The 20,487-nt window shown below is 47.0% G+C and overlaps 1 protein-coding gene and 1 pseudogene across 12 annotated transcripts in view; one reads left to right on the top strand and one right to left on the bottom strand.

Annotated features, from left to right (window-relative positions):
- The window catches only part of ULK2 (unc-51 like autophagy activating kinase 2), a 65,773-nt gene extending 57,627 nt beyond the window's left edge, over positions 1-8,146 (bottom strand). For 11 of the 12 annotated variants that reach the window (XR_010838273.1, XM_067021755.1, XM_067021754.1 and 8 more), the window contains exons 1-3: positions 7,994-8,146; positions 6,998-7,090; positions 5,796-5,837 (exon numbers count right to left, since the gene is read on the bottom strand). Coding sequence is in view for 10 of the 12 variants with exons in the window: in XM_067021755.1 (XP_066877856.1) it covers positions 5,796-5,837; positions 6,998-7,090; positions 7,994-8,083 (225 nt within the window). In the remaining 2 variants the exon portion in view is untranslated. Of the gene's footprint in view, positions 1-5,795; positions 5,838-6,997; positions 7,091-7,993 lie in introns of those variants that run through there. The other variant, XM_067021752.1, reaches the window with a different exon arrangement.
- Positions 8,147-19,417: 11,271 nt separating this feature from the next.
- On the top strand, positions 19,418-20,463 carry LOC136793232 (heat shock factor-binding protein 1 pseudogene; annotated as a pseudogene).
- The last annotated feature ends 24 nt before the right edge of the window (positions 20,464-20,487 follow it).

Raw genomic sequence — 20,487 nt, forward strand, 5'->3', positions numbered from 1 at the left:
AAACCCAAAAGGACAGGCTTCCAAGAGCTTCCGGGATGGTGAACAGGATGAAATCTGGTGAGAGTGGCCCCCACTCAGGGTGGATACCTTGCCCTAAGCATCTCTTCCATCTGGCTGTTCCTGTGTTACATCCTTTGATAACAAACCAGTAATCTGGTAAGTTTTCTCTGAGTTTTTAATGGAACCCAAGGAAGGGGCAGGGAGCAGACCAGAGGGCCGGGAAAACCACTTCAACACAAATGACAAAGAGCTGCCAACTCTGATTCCCTCTTCTTCACCTCCTACAGTACCCAAGTCCGATCAACCCGGCCTCCCAGACGTCCCATCAATCTGTCCAGGCCTCCCCATTTCCACTGGTGCCTTCACCCACCCAAACACCTGCAGCATGGTGGCCCCATATCCACCCGTGCCCACTCTCCACAGCGTAGCCAGTGTTTTACATACTTTAAGAATCTCGTATGCCTATTAATTTATAATGGAGAACATGTCTTTCTCTAACCATAATGATTAGGTCTAATACTCTCTCTCTATACTCCCTAACTGGCATAAAAATACCTGGAATGCTAATTCATAATCAGAAGATTGCCCAAGGATTACAGAAAGAAAGAAAGCAAAAGTAGGTTTTCCCCTTTCCCCCAAAGAAGAAAAGTGCTTTTTTTTATTAATTATAAAAAAAGTATGTGCTTATTGCAAAAACTTAAGATACATAAAATCTGAAGGAAGAAAGTTAAAAAATCATCTTAATGTCACCATCTGAAAGAAGCGCTATTAACATCTTAGTGGTCTTGCTTTCATGCATCTATAATACTTGTACACATATTCACGTCCAAAGGAAGCATGTACATGCTAGGTTTTTTAAATTTTAACATAATTCATTTCCACCTTTTTGCTTAATTATCTTCACCGCTCCAAGTAGCCAATGTTTACATCTGGTACGTATCCTTCCATATCTTTCTCCTACTCATACAATCATAAGTTAAACATACACATACTTTACTTTGAAAAAATGGGATATCGTATATTGATGTCTGAACCTTGCTTTCCTCACTCAATAATACACCAAAGAAATCCCTCCAGGTCAACTACATACAGACAACTCTTTTTCATAAGTGTGTTATATGTCATAGTGTGACTATATCACCATTTATTAAGCTATTCCCTTGCTAAGGAACATCACTTGTTTCTAGTTTGGGCCATTATAAGCAAAGCTATACTGGTTCTTGGACATATATCCTAATTCTCAAGCTTTTATGGCTCTGGGATAGATGCCCAGGAATCTGGGTTGCTTAGTAAAAGGGTGTGTATTTCTAATGATGACAGATATTTCTCCTCATTGAAAGATTTTTAAACTACCTATTATATACAAGACACTATTCCAGGTCCGGAGGATACAGCAGAAAGCCAACAGAGTTAAATGCCCTGTTCTCCCCAGTCTTCAATTCTAAGAAGGGAGGGTCTGGAGCAAGACAACAAATGGAAGAAATATGTATGCAGAGCACGTTAGAGGTGATAGGTGCTTGGGAGGAGGGGAGACCGTGCTGGGGAGGGACTGCAGTTTTATTTAGGTGGCTAAAGAAAGCGTCCCTGAAAGCACAGCGCTTGAAGAAGGACCTAAAGGAGGCTGGGGCGTGCCTGTGCAGGCTACAGACACGGAGACCGTCCTGTGCATACAGTCTCCCTGTAGGGGACACGGCGCTCCAGGAACCACAAGGAAGCCCGAGCGGACGGAACACAAGCAGCGAAGCACAGAGCAGGGGAGCCAGAGCCAGGGGCAGCGGGGTTGGGCTTTCACTCACAGCAATGGGGTCTGCAGAGAGGAGGGACACGCCCTACCTGCACTAGGGGGTGGAGCTCTGACCACTGTGTGGGGACTATTCTTCAGGGCATGGGGGCCAGGTGTCGCCAGAGGGCATCCCCAAAACATTCTAGCGGTTCACATTCGTGCCAGTGACACAGGAGAACAGCTTGCACCTCCCCCCAATCCCACCAGTAAGAATTACTGCACTTTTAAATTTTGCCCGCCAGAAGGCTGAGAAGTGACATCTGTTACCTTAATTTACATTTCCCTACTTGTTCATGAATATCATCCATTTCTTAGCCATTTTTATTTCTCTTATGAGAACCAACAATTTGTATCCTTTGCTCACTTCCTTTTGGGTTGTCTTTTCCTTAATTTGTGAGAAGCTTTATGCGTTTTAGGTGTCAGCCCGTCACCTTTCGGGTTGTACACATTTTCTCAAACTGCCATTTGTCAACTGCATGTTTCTGCATTTTACTGTGGTATAGATGTAACTGTACAGTCAAAGACTTGTGACACATGTATACACCCATGTAACTACCCTTCCAGTCAAAATACAGAACATTGCCATCAGCCCGGAAAGCTCCCACATACCCCTTTTCTGTCCATCCCTGATACCAAGAAGCAACCTCTGATCTGCTTTCCCCGATCTCTATCACCCTAGCTGAGTCCCGTCTCCTCTTGAAACTCACAAAAACAGAATCACACAGTAGCTGTATATAGCCGGCTTCTTTTTCTCCACGTAATGTTTGAGATTCATGTTACGGCACGTATCACGTTTGTTCCTTTTTATGGCTGTCAATTTGTTCACAATATTATTTGCTATGAAATAATTTTAAAAAAATTTTGTATGTCCCTACCATTTTTATGGCTTCTGAGTTTATCTTGATTTAAAATACCTTTCTACCTCTTAGATTACATATTTAAGCCTTTAATTCATCTAAAAGTTATTTTGGAAAATGATGAAAATAGACATCCAACTTTATTTTGTCTCAGATATCTCAGTTGGTCAGCACCATCTACGAAATGCATCTTTTTCTCCCTGTACTAAAAATTACCAAGAGGAGATGTTTATCCAGATCACTGACATTCAGGTAGGGAAGTATTCCCAACGGACAATATTCATCTCATGCCCAGAATGCTCAGAGATACGTATCTTCTGAAAAACAGACATGATATCACCCTCCAAATGGCTCTGCACTGTCCTCAGACTAGAGCTCCACCCATGTGGCCCCTCCACCCCCTCCTGCATCACTCAGCACTACTCCTCCCTCCCGCCTGCACTCCCACCACATCCCTTCTTCCAGGGCCTCTCACCTGTCCCTCCTGTCAGCTCCTCCCAGAGGCCTCATCTGCATGGGAAGCTGACCTGTTCTCCCCGCCCCCACAGGAGCCCGGCCCCCGCCCACTTGATTATAGATTCATATATCTATTTAGAAAACTCTAAAATAAATATAACAAACAGTGGTTATCTCTGGAAAGTGCCATGTCCTTTCCAATTTATTTGTGTTGACAATGTTAGAATATTTTAACTGTGGGCATATATTACTTTTGTAATTAGGGAAAATGTGTTTCTTTTTAAGTGTCATCCAAACTGAAACCTGATCACTACAAACAACGTCAAAAGTTCTCAATTCATCAAAGTGCACACAAACTTGAGGTGGACCTCCAAAAGCGACGGCCAGTGAGAATGGTGCAAACACCCTGTACCCTTTGATGACCAGTCAGAATCCAGGAAGCAAATCCAAACTCTGTTTACTTGACAGCCAAATGCTCAAGACTAGATTCATTTGACTAATAGTTCTTAAGTTTATTTTTACAAATTAGTTCCAGGAGTACACAATGCACAAAACAGTAAACATTTTCATGCAGTCACCTTGACATTCCCAATTGTTCCATAATTCTGGATTCTGAGTACATGTTCTCCCTAATGCTATCTCATTCTGCAGCCAAAACCAGTACTTTAAATACTTCTCATTCTGATAGAAAAAAATCCAACTACACTCTCTACCCTGAAAGCAAGACCTACTCTGAAATTGACAGGGTTTTCTGCACTTCTCAAAAGATGGGAAATTAAGAGTTAATATTATTTAACAATTTTTGTACGAGGCGCTGACTTGTACCACTTGGTGCCCTCTATCTACAGAGACTAAGACAACGACACAAACAGCTCTGAGGAGAACTGACATTTCAATAGGGATTGTGACATCAGATCAGTTTTACTTTAAATTTTTTCCCCCTTTCTTTCTAGGCTGCTTTGAAATTTCTCAAATGAAGGAATAAATTACACCTATTTAAATTGGTAATAAAATATACCCACAGCACGCACATATTCGGTGCATGGAGTTTAAACTGCAATATTTTTGGAGAACAATCACACACTGCCATCAAAAACTCTAAAACTGTTCATGCTATTTGTCCTAGTAATTCCAATTCTAGAAATTCAACTTACAAGAAATAATTGGGTATCTTCAGAAGGTATGTATTCTCCTCGTAGCATTTTTTTTTTTTACAATGGGAAAAACCTTAACATCTTATAACATGGGCTTAGTTAAATAAATACTCTGTGGTATGATATGACATGAAAAACGACTCTATATATTTTTAAAAGGACATATAGAGAGCAGTCCACTAAAATTAAGCACACTAAGAGCAAGGACTTCGTTCTACTCACAGCTTTGCTCCTTTGTTCCTCACACTTACAAACGCCTGGCCACCGTAGCCCCTCAAACCTCACACGACAAATGAATTTGAATAACGCAAGTGTGTACAGAATAGGTTTCAGCTAGAAATATACACAGCAGCATCACTAACACGTTCATTTACTTTCTGGAATCCAACTGTCCAGACTAAGCAAAACAAAAGAACAAGATAACATCCATCACGTACCCTGGTCTGCTTTGGAATCACAGTGGAGGGAAAAGCTGAATCTGCTGGTCCTCAGTATCAGAACCCTAGGGCTCTCACCGGGTGAATACCACTGGCCAAGTGTGATTCTGGTATTCAGGGATTTATAAAACACAATATGGCCCCTAAATATACGCCAACTACTTGCTCTGGTGCTCCACCCAAAAAACAGGAATTTTCTCCAAAGTTGGCCTTTTAAAAAGGATTTCCAAGGGTAATTCTGACTATATAGAAATGTTGCCTTAGAAGGTAACTTCTGAGGACTTCCCTGGTGGCGCAGCGGTTAGGAATCCGCCTGCCAGTGCAGGGGACACAGGTTTGAGCCCTGGTCCAGGAAGATCCCACATGCCGCAGAGCAACTGAGCCCGCGAGCCACAACTACTGAAGCCCACACACCTAGAGCCCGTGCTCCGCAACAAGAGAAGCCACCGCAATGAGAAGCCCGCACACCACGATGAAGAGTAGCCCCTGCTCGCCGCATCTAGAGAAAACACGAGCACAGCAACGGAGACATAACACAGCCACAAATAAAAATAAATAAAATAAATAAATTTATTAAAAGGGGAAAAAAAAAGAAAGTAACTTCAGAACCCAGCCTTCCCACCTCCACATACAATGCAACTCTACTGTATGCCATGGCAATAATCCCAGACAAATCTAGATGAATATGCAGAGTTTCCTTGTTTTTATTCCACGTATTGTCTAATATCTCCACCATTAGCAAATGTTGCTTTTGCAATAAGAAAAAAGCTCTACCTGATTTTTTTAATAGCTCAAAATAGTCCTTTCTACACTTACCACAGAGATGCTAGATCTGGACTTGATCTAAGACAACACTACTCCTATAGTATATTATCATCTGTCAGTAAGTTTACTCATGCAGCCCATTATTTATTTTATCCTTCTGCCCTATGCTATTATAAACAAATTCTTAATTAATAAACACACAGCTCAAGCTATATATCTTTTCAACAAGAATAAGGCAATTTTCTATTTCTGTTAAGATTCGCTTACATTTGTATGAAATAGAAAAAAATTTAAGTTTTTTATTAACACACAAATATTTCTTTAAAAATCCAAAATAAGGTACCTGAACATCATAGAGCGCTACAATGTTTTCATGCTGAAGTTCCTGTTAAGAAAATCGAGAATTCAAAATATTTGTATTTATTCTAATAATTATAATATTTCAATACACAAATAAAATTAATTTAAGTATACACACACATATACATCCATTTATACTACTTCTAGTATACCATACTTCTGTTTCTAGATTAGAACAATTCTAGTCTACTGAAAAATAAAAACAAATGTGCCTGATTGAACTTTACTTGGGGCCTAAATATTTTTTTACTGTCCTAATTTTTTAGACTCTTAACTCTTAAGGTGAGTACTCTCATTTAAAAAATAAAGGTCAGAGTTAGTATGACCACATACTTTCTGCTAGTCTTTCCGATTTAATATACAATTTCTAACAAGAAAGGCATAAAATTTCAAAGTGCTTTTAAAAAGCACGATTTGCCTAAAAGAAAACGAAGTATAATTCAACAAACTATAATTCTTACCAAAGAGCTGTCCAGAGAATAGTAGTTCTGATGAATGTTAGATGAAGGTTCCATGTTTATATTACTTTGGGAAACACTGGGTTAAACACACCTAAATTGGTCTCTTCATTGTATAATTTTTTTCAACTTTCTTTAATGAGTCAAGTGCTTTGTTGCTCTCCAAGAAGTATTTAGTAAACAGGATTTTCCACACTTATTTGACCATGGACTCTTTTTTTCCCTCAAAGCATCCCACTTGGATAACAGTGCTTGTGAGTGATCTAAAAAGACCACTTTAAATAAATAGATAAATAAAAATAAAAAGACCACTTCCAAGGAACGTAACTTTGTTCAGTTTATAAGGAAGAAAGATTCCAACTGCCCCCTTTCTCCAAAATAAAAAAAAATTAACTGTAACATGAAAGGAATCAGCAGAAGAGATAAATAATGTGTAAGAGGGACCTGCCTCTTCTCAAACAATAAGGCAATAACTACGGGAAAGAAATGATGAGAAGCTAAAAGCAGTTTTCATCTAATCCCTCTAAGCACTGGCCAAGAGCCACAAACATCTACGCTTAAAAATAGCGTCACAGTACTCAATGTTTCAAAAAACTGAGCATGCAAAAAATAAGAGCAACAGGTGAACATTCTCAAACTTGGGGCCGACTACCAAAATTGCAAAGGATGTCATCATGTATACATTTAAGTTTGAATCTAGTATGAAATATCACACAAAGAAACATACCTTTAAGATTTTAATTTCCTTCCCAAGCAGTATTTGTGATTTTGACAAGTTCTTTTTATTAATACTTTTAATAGCTACCTCCCAATCAGTTTTCTGGAAAGAAAAAACACTGTTAGTCCTGAAAATTATTCCACAGAAACAATACAACAGCAAAAAAAAAAAAAAAGAAAGAAAGAAAGAAAAAAAAATCTATAGGCATAAAGATGTTTTTAGCAAATTCATATAACAGCACTAAGAAGAAAAATAGAAAAGAACCCGAATCTCTAACAAGAGAATGACTTTATAAATTAAAGGTGCAGCAAGCTAATGTCCTATAAGATAGCCGGTAAAAATAAATAAATATGAAGACCACGTAGTAACAAGCATTAAGTGAAGAAAGGACAGAGTTTATTTACAACTACTTAAAAGTTATGGAGGATAACCTGGGAGGTGGTATAGTTAACTGAAAACAGAATTTGACAGCTAGGTAGGATTCAACGTGTTTTCGTTATTTTTTTTCCGTTGAGTTTTAAGTTACTCTCATGATAGTCAGTAGTGTTTATTACTTTGCCGGCTAAGCAACCAGGCCATCCCTCTGGACCTGCCCCTTGCCCCAAGCCTTCTACGATTATTTCCACTCCCGAGGTGCCTTTCAAAATTCTTTAGATCCTAAAAACTGCTGGGAGCCTGTTTGCGAAACAGCAAAAGCCTTTTTTAAAAAAAAAAAAAAAAAAAAGCTAAGCCCGCTTTCGGGTCGATTTGGGTCTCCCCGCCCCCCGCCCAGCCCCGGGGACTGAGGCCGGTGGGGCCGTCAGGGCCCCGCGCCGGGAAAGGCGACACCGAGTCGGGGAAGACCCGCACCCGCGGGCCGGCGGCCGGTTTTCCGCTGGGTCTGCAATTATCGGCCACCGGGGAGGGTCCGTGTGGTGCCGGCCCGGCCCCGCCGCCGCCCCCTCGCACCCGCAGCGGCCGCGCCTCAGGCGCCGCCGCCCGTCCGGCCCGGCCGGCGGGGCTCACCTGGCGGTGCCGCCCCCGGAAGACCACAGCGAAGGCCCCGTGTCCCACGAGGTCCCGCTTGCTGTACTCGAAGTCGCCCACCACCTCCATGGCCGCGCCCCGGGGTCGGCGCGGGCAGGCGGGCGGCGATCAGCACCGCGGGCCCGCCGGCCCCGAGCGCGCCCGCCGGCCGCCGAGCTGGGGCAGCCGAGGCCCCGGGCCCGAGCGGTCGCTCATGCCGAGAGGCCGGGCGGAAACGGGGAGGCGCCGCGCAGGGTCGGGGTCAGCGAGGCCTGGCCCGGCCCCGGCCGCTCTTCATGCCGGCCACCGCCGGCCGCGGGCTCCCTGGAGAAGCGGGCCCCCTGGCGAAGTGGGCCCCCTGGAGAAGCGGGCCTCCTGGCGAAGCGGGCTCGGCGCTGCTGGGCAGGGGCGCCGCCGCCTCCGTCACTGGGCGCCCCCGGGTCCGCGCGCGCGCCCGGGAGAGGTGCGGGCCCCGGCGCCCCTCATCCCCGCCCGTCGGCGCCTCGGTCTCTCCACGGGAACTGCTCAGCGCCGGCCGCCGCCCTTCGCCGGCCCGGCCCAATACCCTACCGCCCTGCCCCGCAACGACCCCGCACGCTCGCATCGGCCGCTCCGCGCCGACTGCCGGCTCTCCGCGACGTCAGCGCATCTTCTTTGCCGCAGCGCTCGGCGCGGCAGGCGCGCTCCCTCCGCCGGGAAAATGAGTGCCCAGCTGCTGATGGAGGCGGGAGGGAGCGCGCGAGCCTGCGCGCCGCGGGCTGGACCCGCTAGGAGGCGGGCTTCGGGGAAGCGGGTCGCCTACACCGGCTGCGGGAGGGACAGGGGCATCACTATGCAGAGTGGACCCCAGGCCTGCGGTGAGGGCAAAGGAGCATCTCCCAGAGCCCGGTCTTTCCCGCGCCCTCCAAAGCCAGGGGTCACGCTGCCAAGTCCCAACCCTTCTGCGTTTACTGTTCAGGGTCCCTCACGACGTCGTGTAGGGCAGGGATCCTGCACTTCTTGGGGTCGCTTGGCTTCTGTGAGAAGCTGATGACAGCTCAGGACCGTCCTCCCCGAGAATTGCCAATGCTCACAGACTCAGTTTTGCATTCTTTCAAGGCTCTAGTGAGAACGCTTGATTCCCGCCTCCGGTGTCCTGCCGGTGTGACCTCAGACTTACCTTAAATCACACAAGGGAGTTTTCTTTTCACCCGATTATTAATGTTCAGGCGACAAGGAACTCATTTGTCACCTTTCCCTCAGAGGTGTCTTACGAAATCATTTTATAAACCACGCGCTTGGGAATGTCAGAAATCTCAGGTCCTATCATGCACTGTATGTTCACTTGTATAACGTATTTGCTCTCAGCTTATCCCTCACCTCCAGAGCTACATTTCCCACCCCAGGCCCATCCCTGCACAATGACCTCTGAAGGCCAGACAGGGACCCTGAGAACCTCCAACCTTGCGGCAGTCACTGGAGGAAATCTCCGGAGAGGAACTGGCCCCTTCCTGAAACCCTTAAAATATGGGGTCTTGGGTTTATTCTCCCAACTGTGCACACCTACCTAATTCCCTCCCTACTTCAAAACCTGGCCCAGGTGCGTGTTAGACCCTGTGAAAGTCTGCAGCCTTCACAAATTAAGAGCAAATGAAACAAGTTTGCACATACACACAAAAATTCATGTGGAGATGATTCCTTCCCTCTTTGAAAGATTCTCTATCTTCCTTTCTCTTTAAGCATGAGTATTTAAATAGGATACAGGATTCAATGTGCCAAAATTCACTGAAAAGTAGTTCTCTGGGATAAATATCTTACGGGCTGTAGGACCCTGGACTAGCCACTTCACCTCCCCTGCCTAGGTTTCCTCATCTGTAAAATGAAGATATAACATCAACATATACCTTCATTGGGTTGTTAAGAGGATTGAAGGACTGAAATGTGGAAAGAGCTTGGAAGATTGCCTGGCTCTACAAAGCACTATTTCAGTGTGTGTAGGGTAAGTAAAGTGAGATCAAAGCTGGCCATAGGCAACCCTTCCCCGACCCCGGCCCAGTGCTGGGGTCTCCCCGTCCCCTCCTCCGTCCAGTCCCCAGGTGGTGCTTAGGTGAACAGAATGCAAACTTTGCAGTTCTAGGGATGGACCCTTACACCTGTGTAAGAGCTGTTTATCTAACTGTCGCCTGGAGAAGTCACTTCCTATAAACTTTCTGTGAAGAATCAATGGGTATAGGGGCTTCCCTGGTGGCTCAGCGGTTGAGAGTCCGCCTGCCGATGCAGGGGACACGGGTTCGTGCCCCGGTCCCGGAAGATCCCACGTGCCGCGGAGCGGCTGGCTCCGTGGGCCATGGCCGCTGCGCCTGCGCGTCCGGAGCCTGTGCTCCGCAACGGGAGAGGCCACGGCAGTGAGAGGCCCGCGTACCGCAAAAATTAAAAAAAAAAAAAAAAAATCAATGGGTATCAAATTTTTGGACAGCAGGGAAGCAATGGGGAGGGCTAACACACCTGGACTAAGGCTGGCAGCCTTTCCCATGCAGTACCTGACAACAGCCAACATCCCAGGCAGCGGAGGGTGAGCTGTCCAGGCTGTCCTGAGAGGCCGAAGCTGCTGGTTTCAGGATCCGTCGCTGAGGTGCCTCGTGGGGCCTCAGCACCCTCCGGGAGCAGTGCTTCGACCTTCCTGCTGGCCACCTCACCGTCCAGGTGAGGACAGGTGTGTCCTCTGTCAGCTGAGCCGGTGCACGAGACATCATCCATAACTCAGCCCTGTTCACAAGGTTGCATCCACTAGGAGTTGAAGTTAATTGAAGCTAATAGTCAATATACAATTTTGAGCTGTTTATATTTAATATCATTAAAATTACACCCCCACAGTAGGACCTTATGGAGATGTTTTAAAGAAGCCACTAGAAGCCCTTAATTCAGACCTGCATCCCATCCCATACACACAGGCTAAACAGGGGCCCCAGGAACACACCATAGCTTTAAAAAATAAAGTATGCAGCATGCACAGAAGGCTTTCTGACCTCAGGGCCCACTACCGAGGGGGGCATGCGGGGTGGGAGAGCTTTGCTAAGGAGACGTTTAGTTAGTGTTTACTTAGGACTATGTAGATAAGCACATACCTCAAACGTGATAAAGCAAACAAAAGAGGAATGTAGATAAAGATACAAGTGTGGCTCTCCGGTTCCCAGCAGAGCCTGGGACTGGAGGAGGAGTCTGCTTCTTTGTTCCTTCCCCTCAGGGCTCCATGGACAGGGCAGAGGGGCAGAGAGCCAGCAGCCAGCAGTCTCAACCCCAAATTCTTCAGGAAGGGGTTCTGATCCGCCCTGCTTAGGAGAGGTGCACAGAGCAATCGTCTCAAGCCAGGGACTGGAGTTGAGGGGGGCAGATGGAGTTGTCCAAGGCTGTGGGTGCTGCAGGGAGGGTGGAGAAGCCGGGGCCGGGTGGGTAACTCAGGAAGGGTGACTGGGGGTCAAATTTAGGATGTAATCAGAAATGCAAGCAAGGGGGACTTTTCCTTTACTTCTGAAAGCATGCAAAGTTGCCAATCTGATTCACTTTCATTGTTCGTTGTTCTAGTAACTGTGTGTGTATGTGTGTGTGTGTGTGTGTGTGTGTGTGTGTGTGTAAACATGCCTGCTGACAAACGACTGAAATGTTTCAGTTAGTAAACTGTGTAATAGTAACCACAGTGAGAAGTGAAATCACTTACTAATAAAAATTCTAACATCAACTTATTTGATCAGCCAAATGCCACGGGTTGCTGTGATGGTAAAAGGATCTCCTGTGACAAGTAAATATGACAAGTTTTCATGGCCCCATCTCCTAGGCAGGCAAGCATTCTGAGATCAGGAGAATCACCAGTGAATTATTCTCTTCAAATCGCATCACTGCTGTGTGCTTCTATTTTGGTTCTATTGTCTCTACTTTGATCATACCGCTGATGCTTTGAAATTCCTGGGACTGCTAGTGGGCAGAGCTTTGATGTTTATACGTGCACGATTTTATACTAAAATATGGAAATAAGCACATAAAGTGAAGAGACAACAAAGTTTGGATATATAAAGCTTTTAGAAAATATAACCACAAATCTTCTGAATCATAAACACAAATCTTCTGGAATGATATAAAAAATAGACTTCAGCCAGGAATTTTCTCTTTTTTTAAATAAATTTATTTATTTTTGGCTGCATTGGGTCTTCGGTGCTGCGCGCGAGCTTTCTCTAGTTGCGGCGAGCGGGGGCTACTCTTCGTTGCGGTGCGCGGGCTTCTCATTGCGGTGGCTTCTCTTGTTGCAGAGCACGGTCTCTAGGTGCGTGGGCTTCAGTAGTTGTGGCTCGCGGGCTCTAGAGTGCAGGCTCGGCAGTTGTGGTGCACGGGCTCAGTTGCTCCGCGGCATGTGGGATCTTCCCAGACCAGGGCTCGAACCTGTGTCCTCTGCACTGGCAGGCAGATTTGTAACCACTGCACCACCAGGGAAGTCTCAGCCAGGAATTTTCTGATACTATGATAACATGGCAACAGCAAGGAACATCTTTCTTTTCTTTTCTTTTCTTTTTTTTGGCCTCACCACACAGCTTGTGGGATCTTGGTTCCCCGACCAGGGATCGAACCTGGGCCCCAGCCAGTGAAAGTATGGAGTCCTAAGCACTGGACCACGAGGGCATTCCCTCAGAAACTTCTTAAACAGAATCTACTTCGTGGTTTAAAAAGAATAACACATCTTCAACCATGATGGATTTACTACAACTTTAGACGAGAATAAGATCAACATCAATGTGTAATTGCAGCCTAGGTTTTTGCTTCCTCTTGTAAATCACACACCGACTGAAACGAGAAAACAGCTGTCCCAGCTGGGTTCTGGCTGACCTGGAGTTGGAATGGAGATGCTCATTAGGGACTGACACCAATGACAGGAGGGACAGGGACAGGAAGGACATCAGTAACTGCCATAGGGGGAACCCTGATGCGGGCTTGACCACGCCTGGGCCACCCCAGCAGAAAGCTCTGGAGTTGAGCAAAAAAAGCCCAGCTCACCCATCACCTGCTAGGGCTGCCCTGGAGGGCGTGGCCCCGGCGGCCAGGCTGCTCTCAGGCTGCGACCCTGGAGGAGCAGACAACTGGAGCCTGACAGTCCTTCCGCAGCTGGACGGCACGTCCTTCCTCCCCGGGGCGTCTGGGCGGCACATCTCCTAGGCGGCCACAGACCACAACTTTGGAAAACTTATGAGTCAGGCTGTAAATTTTCTATCACGATCAGCAACAAATCTGTGGTTTCACAGACTAGTATTTTTGCTTTGTTTTGTTTTTTTGTTTTTAAAGGGAAATTCGGTTTATCTTGGAAGTGTTCAGAGCACCGCTGTGTTCTGTTTGTCTGTCTGTCTGTCTGCCCACACGTCCCAGGCTGCTGGCGTGGGCCCAGGAACGGGCCCCCGGCTGAACTCCCAGAAGTCTGATTCCAGGGCTGCTCACAGGTCCAGCCACAGATTAAACCATAAGATACTATTTATTAAGGTTCTAAGCCTCATCCCTGAACTTGGATGGGATGAAGATTCGGAGAGGTTGGAGGAGACAGAAAACAAACCCAGGTCCCGCAAGCTCACCATGTAGCCAAGGTTTCAGACTTCCTGAGGGACCCCAGGGCTGGTGGCCAAGCTGCGGGAAGCGTGTATTCCTGGGAGGTTCTGAGTTCTGGGCAGGGTGAGAGCTGCCCTGTGTGTGTGTGTGTTTATGGGAGCAGGGCTGGACGGTGGGCGGGCCCCACTGCTACTTTGGTTCCCGTCTTCTACTACAGTAAGTCCCCTACTTACGAACTTTCAAAGTTGCAACTTTCAAAGATGCGAACGTGTGTTCGTGTGTCCAATCACATTAAGTTAGTTCACGTCTGGTGTACATTTTCACGTGCGTGCATCCTCTACAAGTGGTTGTGCTTTTGTGTACTTTACTGTGCAGTACTGTATAGAGTACAGTGCTAGTAAAAAGTAGAAGTGTTCATTTCTTTGGTACTAGTGCAGAACTTAGAATAAAATATTTCTTTAAAAATTATATTTAAAGCCCATAAAATAATTTCACTCTGAAGAATTTTTTTTTAACATCTTTACTGGAGTATAATTGCTTTACAATGTTGTGTTAGTTTCTGCTGTATAACAAAGGGTATCAGCTAGGGGCTTCCCTGGTGGCGCAGTGGTTGAGAATCTGCCTGCTAAGGCAGGGGACACGGGTTCGAGCCTTGGTCTGGGAAGATCCCACATGCCGCGGAGCAACGAAGCCCGTGCACCACAACCACTGAGCCTGCGCTCTAGAGCCCGTGAGCCACAGCTACTAAAGCCCGCGTGCCTAGAGCCTGTGCTTCACAACAAGAGAAGCCACCACAATGAGAAGCCCGCGCATCGCAACAAAAAGTAGCCCCAGCTCGCCGCAGCTAGAGAAAGCCCGCGAGCAGCAACAAAGACCCAACACAGCCAAAAATAAATAAATAAATAAATTTATTTTTTAAAAAAACTAAGTAAGGGAAACTGAAAAGTGAGTAGAAGAAAGAGAAATAAAGAGATATGGCATACTATCAGAAATAAAACAAAGTACCAATTCCAAGAGAGAATTTTAGATTGTTTAATTCTATGATAACGAACTTATTATCTAATGGCAAAAGTGAAAATTAAAGTAACCTTTTAAATCTTTCCATTTATTAAATGGAAACTCATCCACATGATGTTTTAGCCTCGTGGATTGAAGATGAACAAAAACTAACAAAATTATGCCAACTAATTAGACACACTAATGACTTATTTTATATATATTTGATGATAAAGATGTTGACTATATATATATATATATATATTGTGTGTGTGTGTGTGTGTGTGTGTGTGTGTGTGTGTGTGTGCGCTAGGCGGGCCTCTCACCGCTGTGGCCTCTCCCGTTGCGGAGCACAGGCTCCGGACGCGCAGGCGCAGCGGCCATGGCTCACGGGCCCAGCCGCTCCGCGGCACGTGGGATCCTCCCGGACCGGGGCACAAACCCGCGTCCCCTGCATCGGCAGGCGGACTCTCAACCACTGCGCCAGCAGGGAAGCCTGATGTTGACTATATTTTAAAATCTCTGAAATTATTACAAGGATTAAGAAAGATTCAGAGCCAAGAACAGCACAGTTAATATCAAGAGACATTCACTACTTGTTAAGAACACTGAAATTATTCCGAAATTAAGAATGCTGAAACACCTTACGACTTCAAATTTCACGGGGAAGTCTCAAGAAGAGTTTGCCGTAGTTCCCTACTGTTAAATCACGTTTCAGACTGAGCCCTCATCTAACTAGTGACAGCCACATCAGAGAAATAATCACCCAACAATTTCAAAATATTAAATTATTCAGGAACTAGCAAAGCAATTAAATAAGTCATGCATGCTGCATCTTACATGCGTTGGTAAGAGGCTTTAATGTTATATGTTCTTTACTCAGAGAATAAAAAAGGATTAAAATTATTTATTTGTATATTAACATACAGTATTGTTTGTATTAAAGATTGTTAAGTGTTCTTAACATCACTTCGAATACAAGAAAGGTTTGGTCCCTGTCCTCAGCAGCCACTCAAGGATGAAAACTGTTTCGATAATCAATTGCTGTCTTGAAAAACACAGTGACTTCAAACACGACCCTTTTTTGTTTGCTCGTTTCTTTCAATCGTTGGGGCTGCTGCGGGTCAGGAGTTCCGGCGGGGCGTATCAGGAAAGGCTCGGGCGGGGCTGGAGGATCGGGCACCGCCCGGCTGGGGTGAATGTCTGGGGCCTCTCCCGGGTCATGGCTTGACCGGCAGGGGTGAGCTGGATTCACTTAGAGGCCCTCTCGTGCCCCATCTAGTCACTGGCCCCAAGGGAGTAATACTATCACGGTCGCGGATCGATTTCTGCCTGGTGTGTGTCTGGCTTCCTTCCTCGGCATTACGGGCGTGAGAATCATTCAGTTTGCTGTCTGCAGTCATCCGCTCCTTCGGGCTGCTCCTCGGGGTCCCACAGTGTGAAGAAACCTCGAGTTGCCTCTCCGTTCTGCTCGTGATAGGCACCCAGGCCGCGGCCGGTGTACGTGGACTTTGGTGACCGTGTGCGTGCGTTTCTGTTTGGTTCACACCCAGCAGTGGAGTCGCTGGGCCGCAGGGTACATCTCAGCGCTGACAGTAATAAAGTGGGCTCCGGGCTGGTTGGACAGCTCGCGTTCACCGGCTGAGTACGAGTTTGTTGCTCTGCATTCTCACCAGTATTGGGCGGTGTCAGTCTTTTTATCCATTTGGTGAGTGTAATCGGACGGTCTTAACCTCCTCCTGGCAGGTCATAAGCTGCATTCTACAGGCCAGGGACATCCTCCGGGGCTGGTGTCACTGGTGGAGGAGGAGCAGCTGTCTCACCTCTGAAGGTACGAGGAGCAGCCCTCAGCGAGCACAGCTTCCTGGCAACTGGTTGCACAGGCGGTGATTTGAAAATCGGTGGAAGTTAATTTGGGGCCGTGGGTAGTGGTTTTGTTCTCTGGGCTCCCGCAGAGGCTGTGGCAGCCCCAGGCCCCGAGTCAGGAGACCTGGATCCTGGCGCGTTCCTGCTTTGTTTCTTTTCTATTTCATTTTTATTCTATTCTGTTTTATTTAATCGGCTGCGCCGTGGGGCATGCGAGATCTTAGTTGCCTGACCAGGGATCAAACCCGTGCCCTCTGCGTCGGGATTGCGGGGTCTTAACCACTGGACCCCCAGGGAGGTCCTTATTTCTCATCATTACCCACTACCGACCAGCTCCAGATGTGCCACGGACCCGTCGTTTCCCAAGCCCACCCGCCCCTTCACACCGCTGTCCTAATCCTGCCTGGCGTGACTCTGGTCTCTCTCAAAGGCCCAGCTCCGACGCCTCCTCCAGGAAGGCTCTCCGGGGTGCTCCAGTCCCTCCTGGATGTCTCCCATGTCTCCCATCAAGGCCTTTGCCTCTGCTGTTCCCTCGGCCGGGAGCCCTCTTCCGTCCGTGGGGCCCCTCACCTCCTTCTCGCCCCTGTTCCCCACTGGGACGTACAGGTTTACTGCTCTAGCCTCCAGGCCTAGAAAAGGGCCTGACACACAGTAAAGCCTCAACGTGCTGAATGAATACATCTTGTCTCTCGATTTACGGCGCCGCCCGGGGCTTCCCACAAGCCGGGCCATCTGTTGAGAGCAAAACTCGACACAGCACGAGAAGCAGCTCCTCGGATCTGGAGTCAGGTGAGGCTGCGGCGTTTCAGGTGAGTCAGGAAAGTGAGTCGGGGGCACGTAGGGGAGGAAGGGTTCCCCGCGTGCGGGTCCAGCTACGGTGTCGAAGCTGGGGCGGCGGGTACGGGGAGTGGGCAGGGGATAAAGGAGGCGGAGCCGGGAGAGCGAAGGGGCCACACCGCGGGTCTTCGTTCAACAAGCGTTTGTTTAGCACCTGGACGGGAGAGAAGTTTGGGGGCTGTCGGGGAACACGCAGGAGGTGGAGCAGGGAGAGGGGCTGAGGCAAGACGGGAGAAGAGGGTGGACTTGGTACAGCTACGCAGGCCGCGATAGGGAGTTGGTGGGTATTAGGGAACCTCCCCTGATTTTCTTGTTTCTAATATTATCTTTAAACTTCCTTTTAAAAAAAAAAAAAACATTTATTTATTTACTTTTGGCTGCATTGGGTCTTTGTTGCTGCACGTGGGCTTTCTCTAGTTGTGGCGAGCGGGGGCTTCTCTTCGTTGTGGAGCACGGGCTTTAGGCGCGTGGGCTTCAATAGTTGTGGCATGAGGGCTCAGTGGTTGTGGTGCACAGGCTTCATTGCTCCGCGGCATGTGGGATCTTCCCAGACCAGGGCTCGAACCTGTGTCCCCTGCACTGGCAGGTGGATTCTTAACCACTGGGCCACCAGGGAAGCCCCCTCTAATATGACCTTTACTTGTAACAAAAGCTACAGCATATTAGTGTAGACAAATTTGAAAATACAAGGGACATCCAGCCTTGGCAGAGATACTCAGTCTCTTGCTCCATCTGTTTACAATTTTAAAGAGTGCGAGGGATATTGGTGGTGTGTCTATTTGAAACTATGTTAAAGTTTAGTTGTGTGTTCACGTATGTAGATTTCAGAAACGTATAAATGGTGCTATGCTATTGGGGGCTCCCCTCCCCAGCTTTCCTCCCCTCTTTGTTTGTTTCCCTTTTACTTGCCTTCACCTCTCTCTTCCTCTCCTCCCATGGGACCCATGTCAGCAGCCGACTACAGATTTTCCCCATGCAATGCCGCCGTATACAAATATATACAGACCGTTGCTTATAAACACGTATGTGGAAAACATCCTTCCTGTATGTCAGTTTGACAAACGTGGGATCATATGATACACTTTGCCGAATTTTGCTATTCTCAGGTGGGATTCCTTTAAGTTAACTGGAGCAAAGCTGGTTAACGCTTTTTAATGGTTACATAACATTCCGTGGTGTTGATGCACCAGAATATATCCTCTCATTCTCTGTTGTTGGACACTCGCTGCTCCTCGGTGTGTGTGTGTGGACCACCGAGAACACTGCTATATCACATTCATCCTTTATGTATCGGTGCTTTTGTTTCTTGGAATAGATTCCCAGGAGTGGGATTGCTTGGTGTAAGTATATGGGTTTTTAAATGGAATGAATTTTTCCAGATTGCTTTCCTAAAGTGCTGCGACAGTTCCATTTCTACCTCTTTAATTTTCCCAGTCTATGGGCAATAAAATGATGTTTTATTTTTCTTTAATAGGTTTTCCCCTGGAAACTAAGGAGTATGCACATTTTTTTCATATATCTGTAGGCCATTTGGATCTGCTCTTTTGTGATTTGTCTCTTTTCATGGAACATGTCAGAGTTCTCTATGGAATTATATAATACACACACTTTTGTCATTTGCCTTGAGACTACTGTTTTTCCAAATCCAGAATTTACCCTTTGCTTTGTTTACAGTATCCCTCATTTCACATTTTTAATTTGCAAACACGTATTTCTCCCCCCCCCCAGCATCTTCTGGGTTTCCTGTGCTAGTTGGGAAGTTCTCTCTATTTTTTTTTGCATTTAATTTTTAAAATCCATCTGAAATTTAGCTTTTCCTAAGGTATAAAAATAAAACTCTACTTTTAAAAATTGCTCTTTCATTTTCCCAGGATAATGGATTAAGTGAAGCACCTCTGTTTTGCGATGTCTCCGGCATCCCTTTTATTCCCGTCTGCTGCCTTGGGCCCAGGGACTTCTGTGATGGAAACAGGCGTAGTAGACGCTTTACTGGAGGACTGGCCCTGAGAGGTGGAGTTCAAAGTCAGCACAGTGGCTCAGGGCAGAGTTCATGCAAGATGTAGAGAAAACATGTGACTCCAGGTCAGTGAGGCGGTAAAGTCGAGCATCTCTTAAGAAGGCCTATGCCAGTCTGTGGGGACAAACGGAAGTGGAGGCAACGGTCTGAGACAGCACCACCACGCCAGGAACCAGGGAGATGGCCGAGACCGACCCCACGACTGTGCAGGATTACCCCTCAGTGGGGCAGACACTCCTGAACAGACGCGAAGGTAAACGACAGACCGCGCCCGGCCAGATCACCGGAAGAACTGAGGACGTGGGCGATCGCACGGATGACCCGGAGAAAAACATCGCAGGCCTCATGATGCAAACGGGGGTGGAAGAGCCGGATGGTGAAGCCGAGACCCCTGCCGCACAGAAGAGTCGAGCGTGGCTCTCATTTACACGGAGATCCGGGGCACCCCTTCTACAAGCCAGGAGAAGCCCGATGGCTTTTTGCAGCCAACTACTATGCGAGGACATGTTTTATATTCTAAAGTGTGCATTCTTCTTAGCACATGTTATATAGTTAGTTTATAGAGTGATTTCCCTCCCCTGTCCCCCCATGCCTCCTGAACACGGTAACTTCACATCTTGGACCTTGGTCACTTGTGCTGTTAAACACAAAAACTTTGGCAGTTCCTGAAAAAGAAAGAAAGAGAAAGAGAGAGAGAGGAAGGGAGGAAGGAAGGAAGGAAGGGAGGAAGGGAGGGAGGGAGAGAGAGAGAGAGGTGGGGGGAGAGGGAGAGAGAAAGAGAGAGAAAGAAAGAAAGAAAGGAAGGAAAGATGGAAAGAAGGAAGGAAAGAGAGAGAAAGAAAGAAAAAGAAAGAAGGAGAGAAGAAAAGGAAGGGAGGGAGGGAGGGAGGGATGGAAAGAGAGAGAGAAGGAAAGAAAGAGGAAGGAAGGAAGGAGGGAAGGAAGGAAGGAAGGAAGGAAGGAAGGAAGGAAGGAAGGAAGAAAAGTAAGCCTATGCCAACCAAAGAGGGGCTGGGAACCCAGGAAGAGTAAAAAAGCAGAGTCAAGCAGACAGAGGGTTAGGATTTTCAGTTGCCTCGATGGGTGAGGGCCTCCAATGCTGTTACCCAAGGTCAGAGAGTAACCCTGGCTTTGGTCCAGCTCACTCAGTACCACTGGGGCTTTGGCTCTCTGGTGGCTTTGCAGGATCTCCTGATACGAGCGCTCTCATCCACTGTAC

Source organism: Kogia breviceps, chromosome 19 (assembly GCF_026419965.1).
Source record: "Kogia breviceps isolate mKogBre1 chromosome 19, mKogBre1 haplotype 1, whole genome shotgun sequence".
NCBI lineage: Eukaryota > Metazoa > Chordata > Mammalia > Artiodactyla > Physeteridae > Kogia > Kogia breviceps.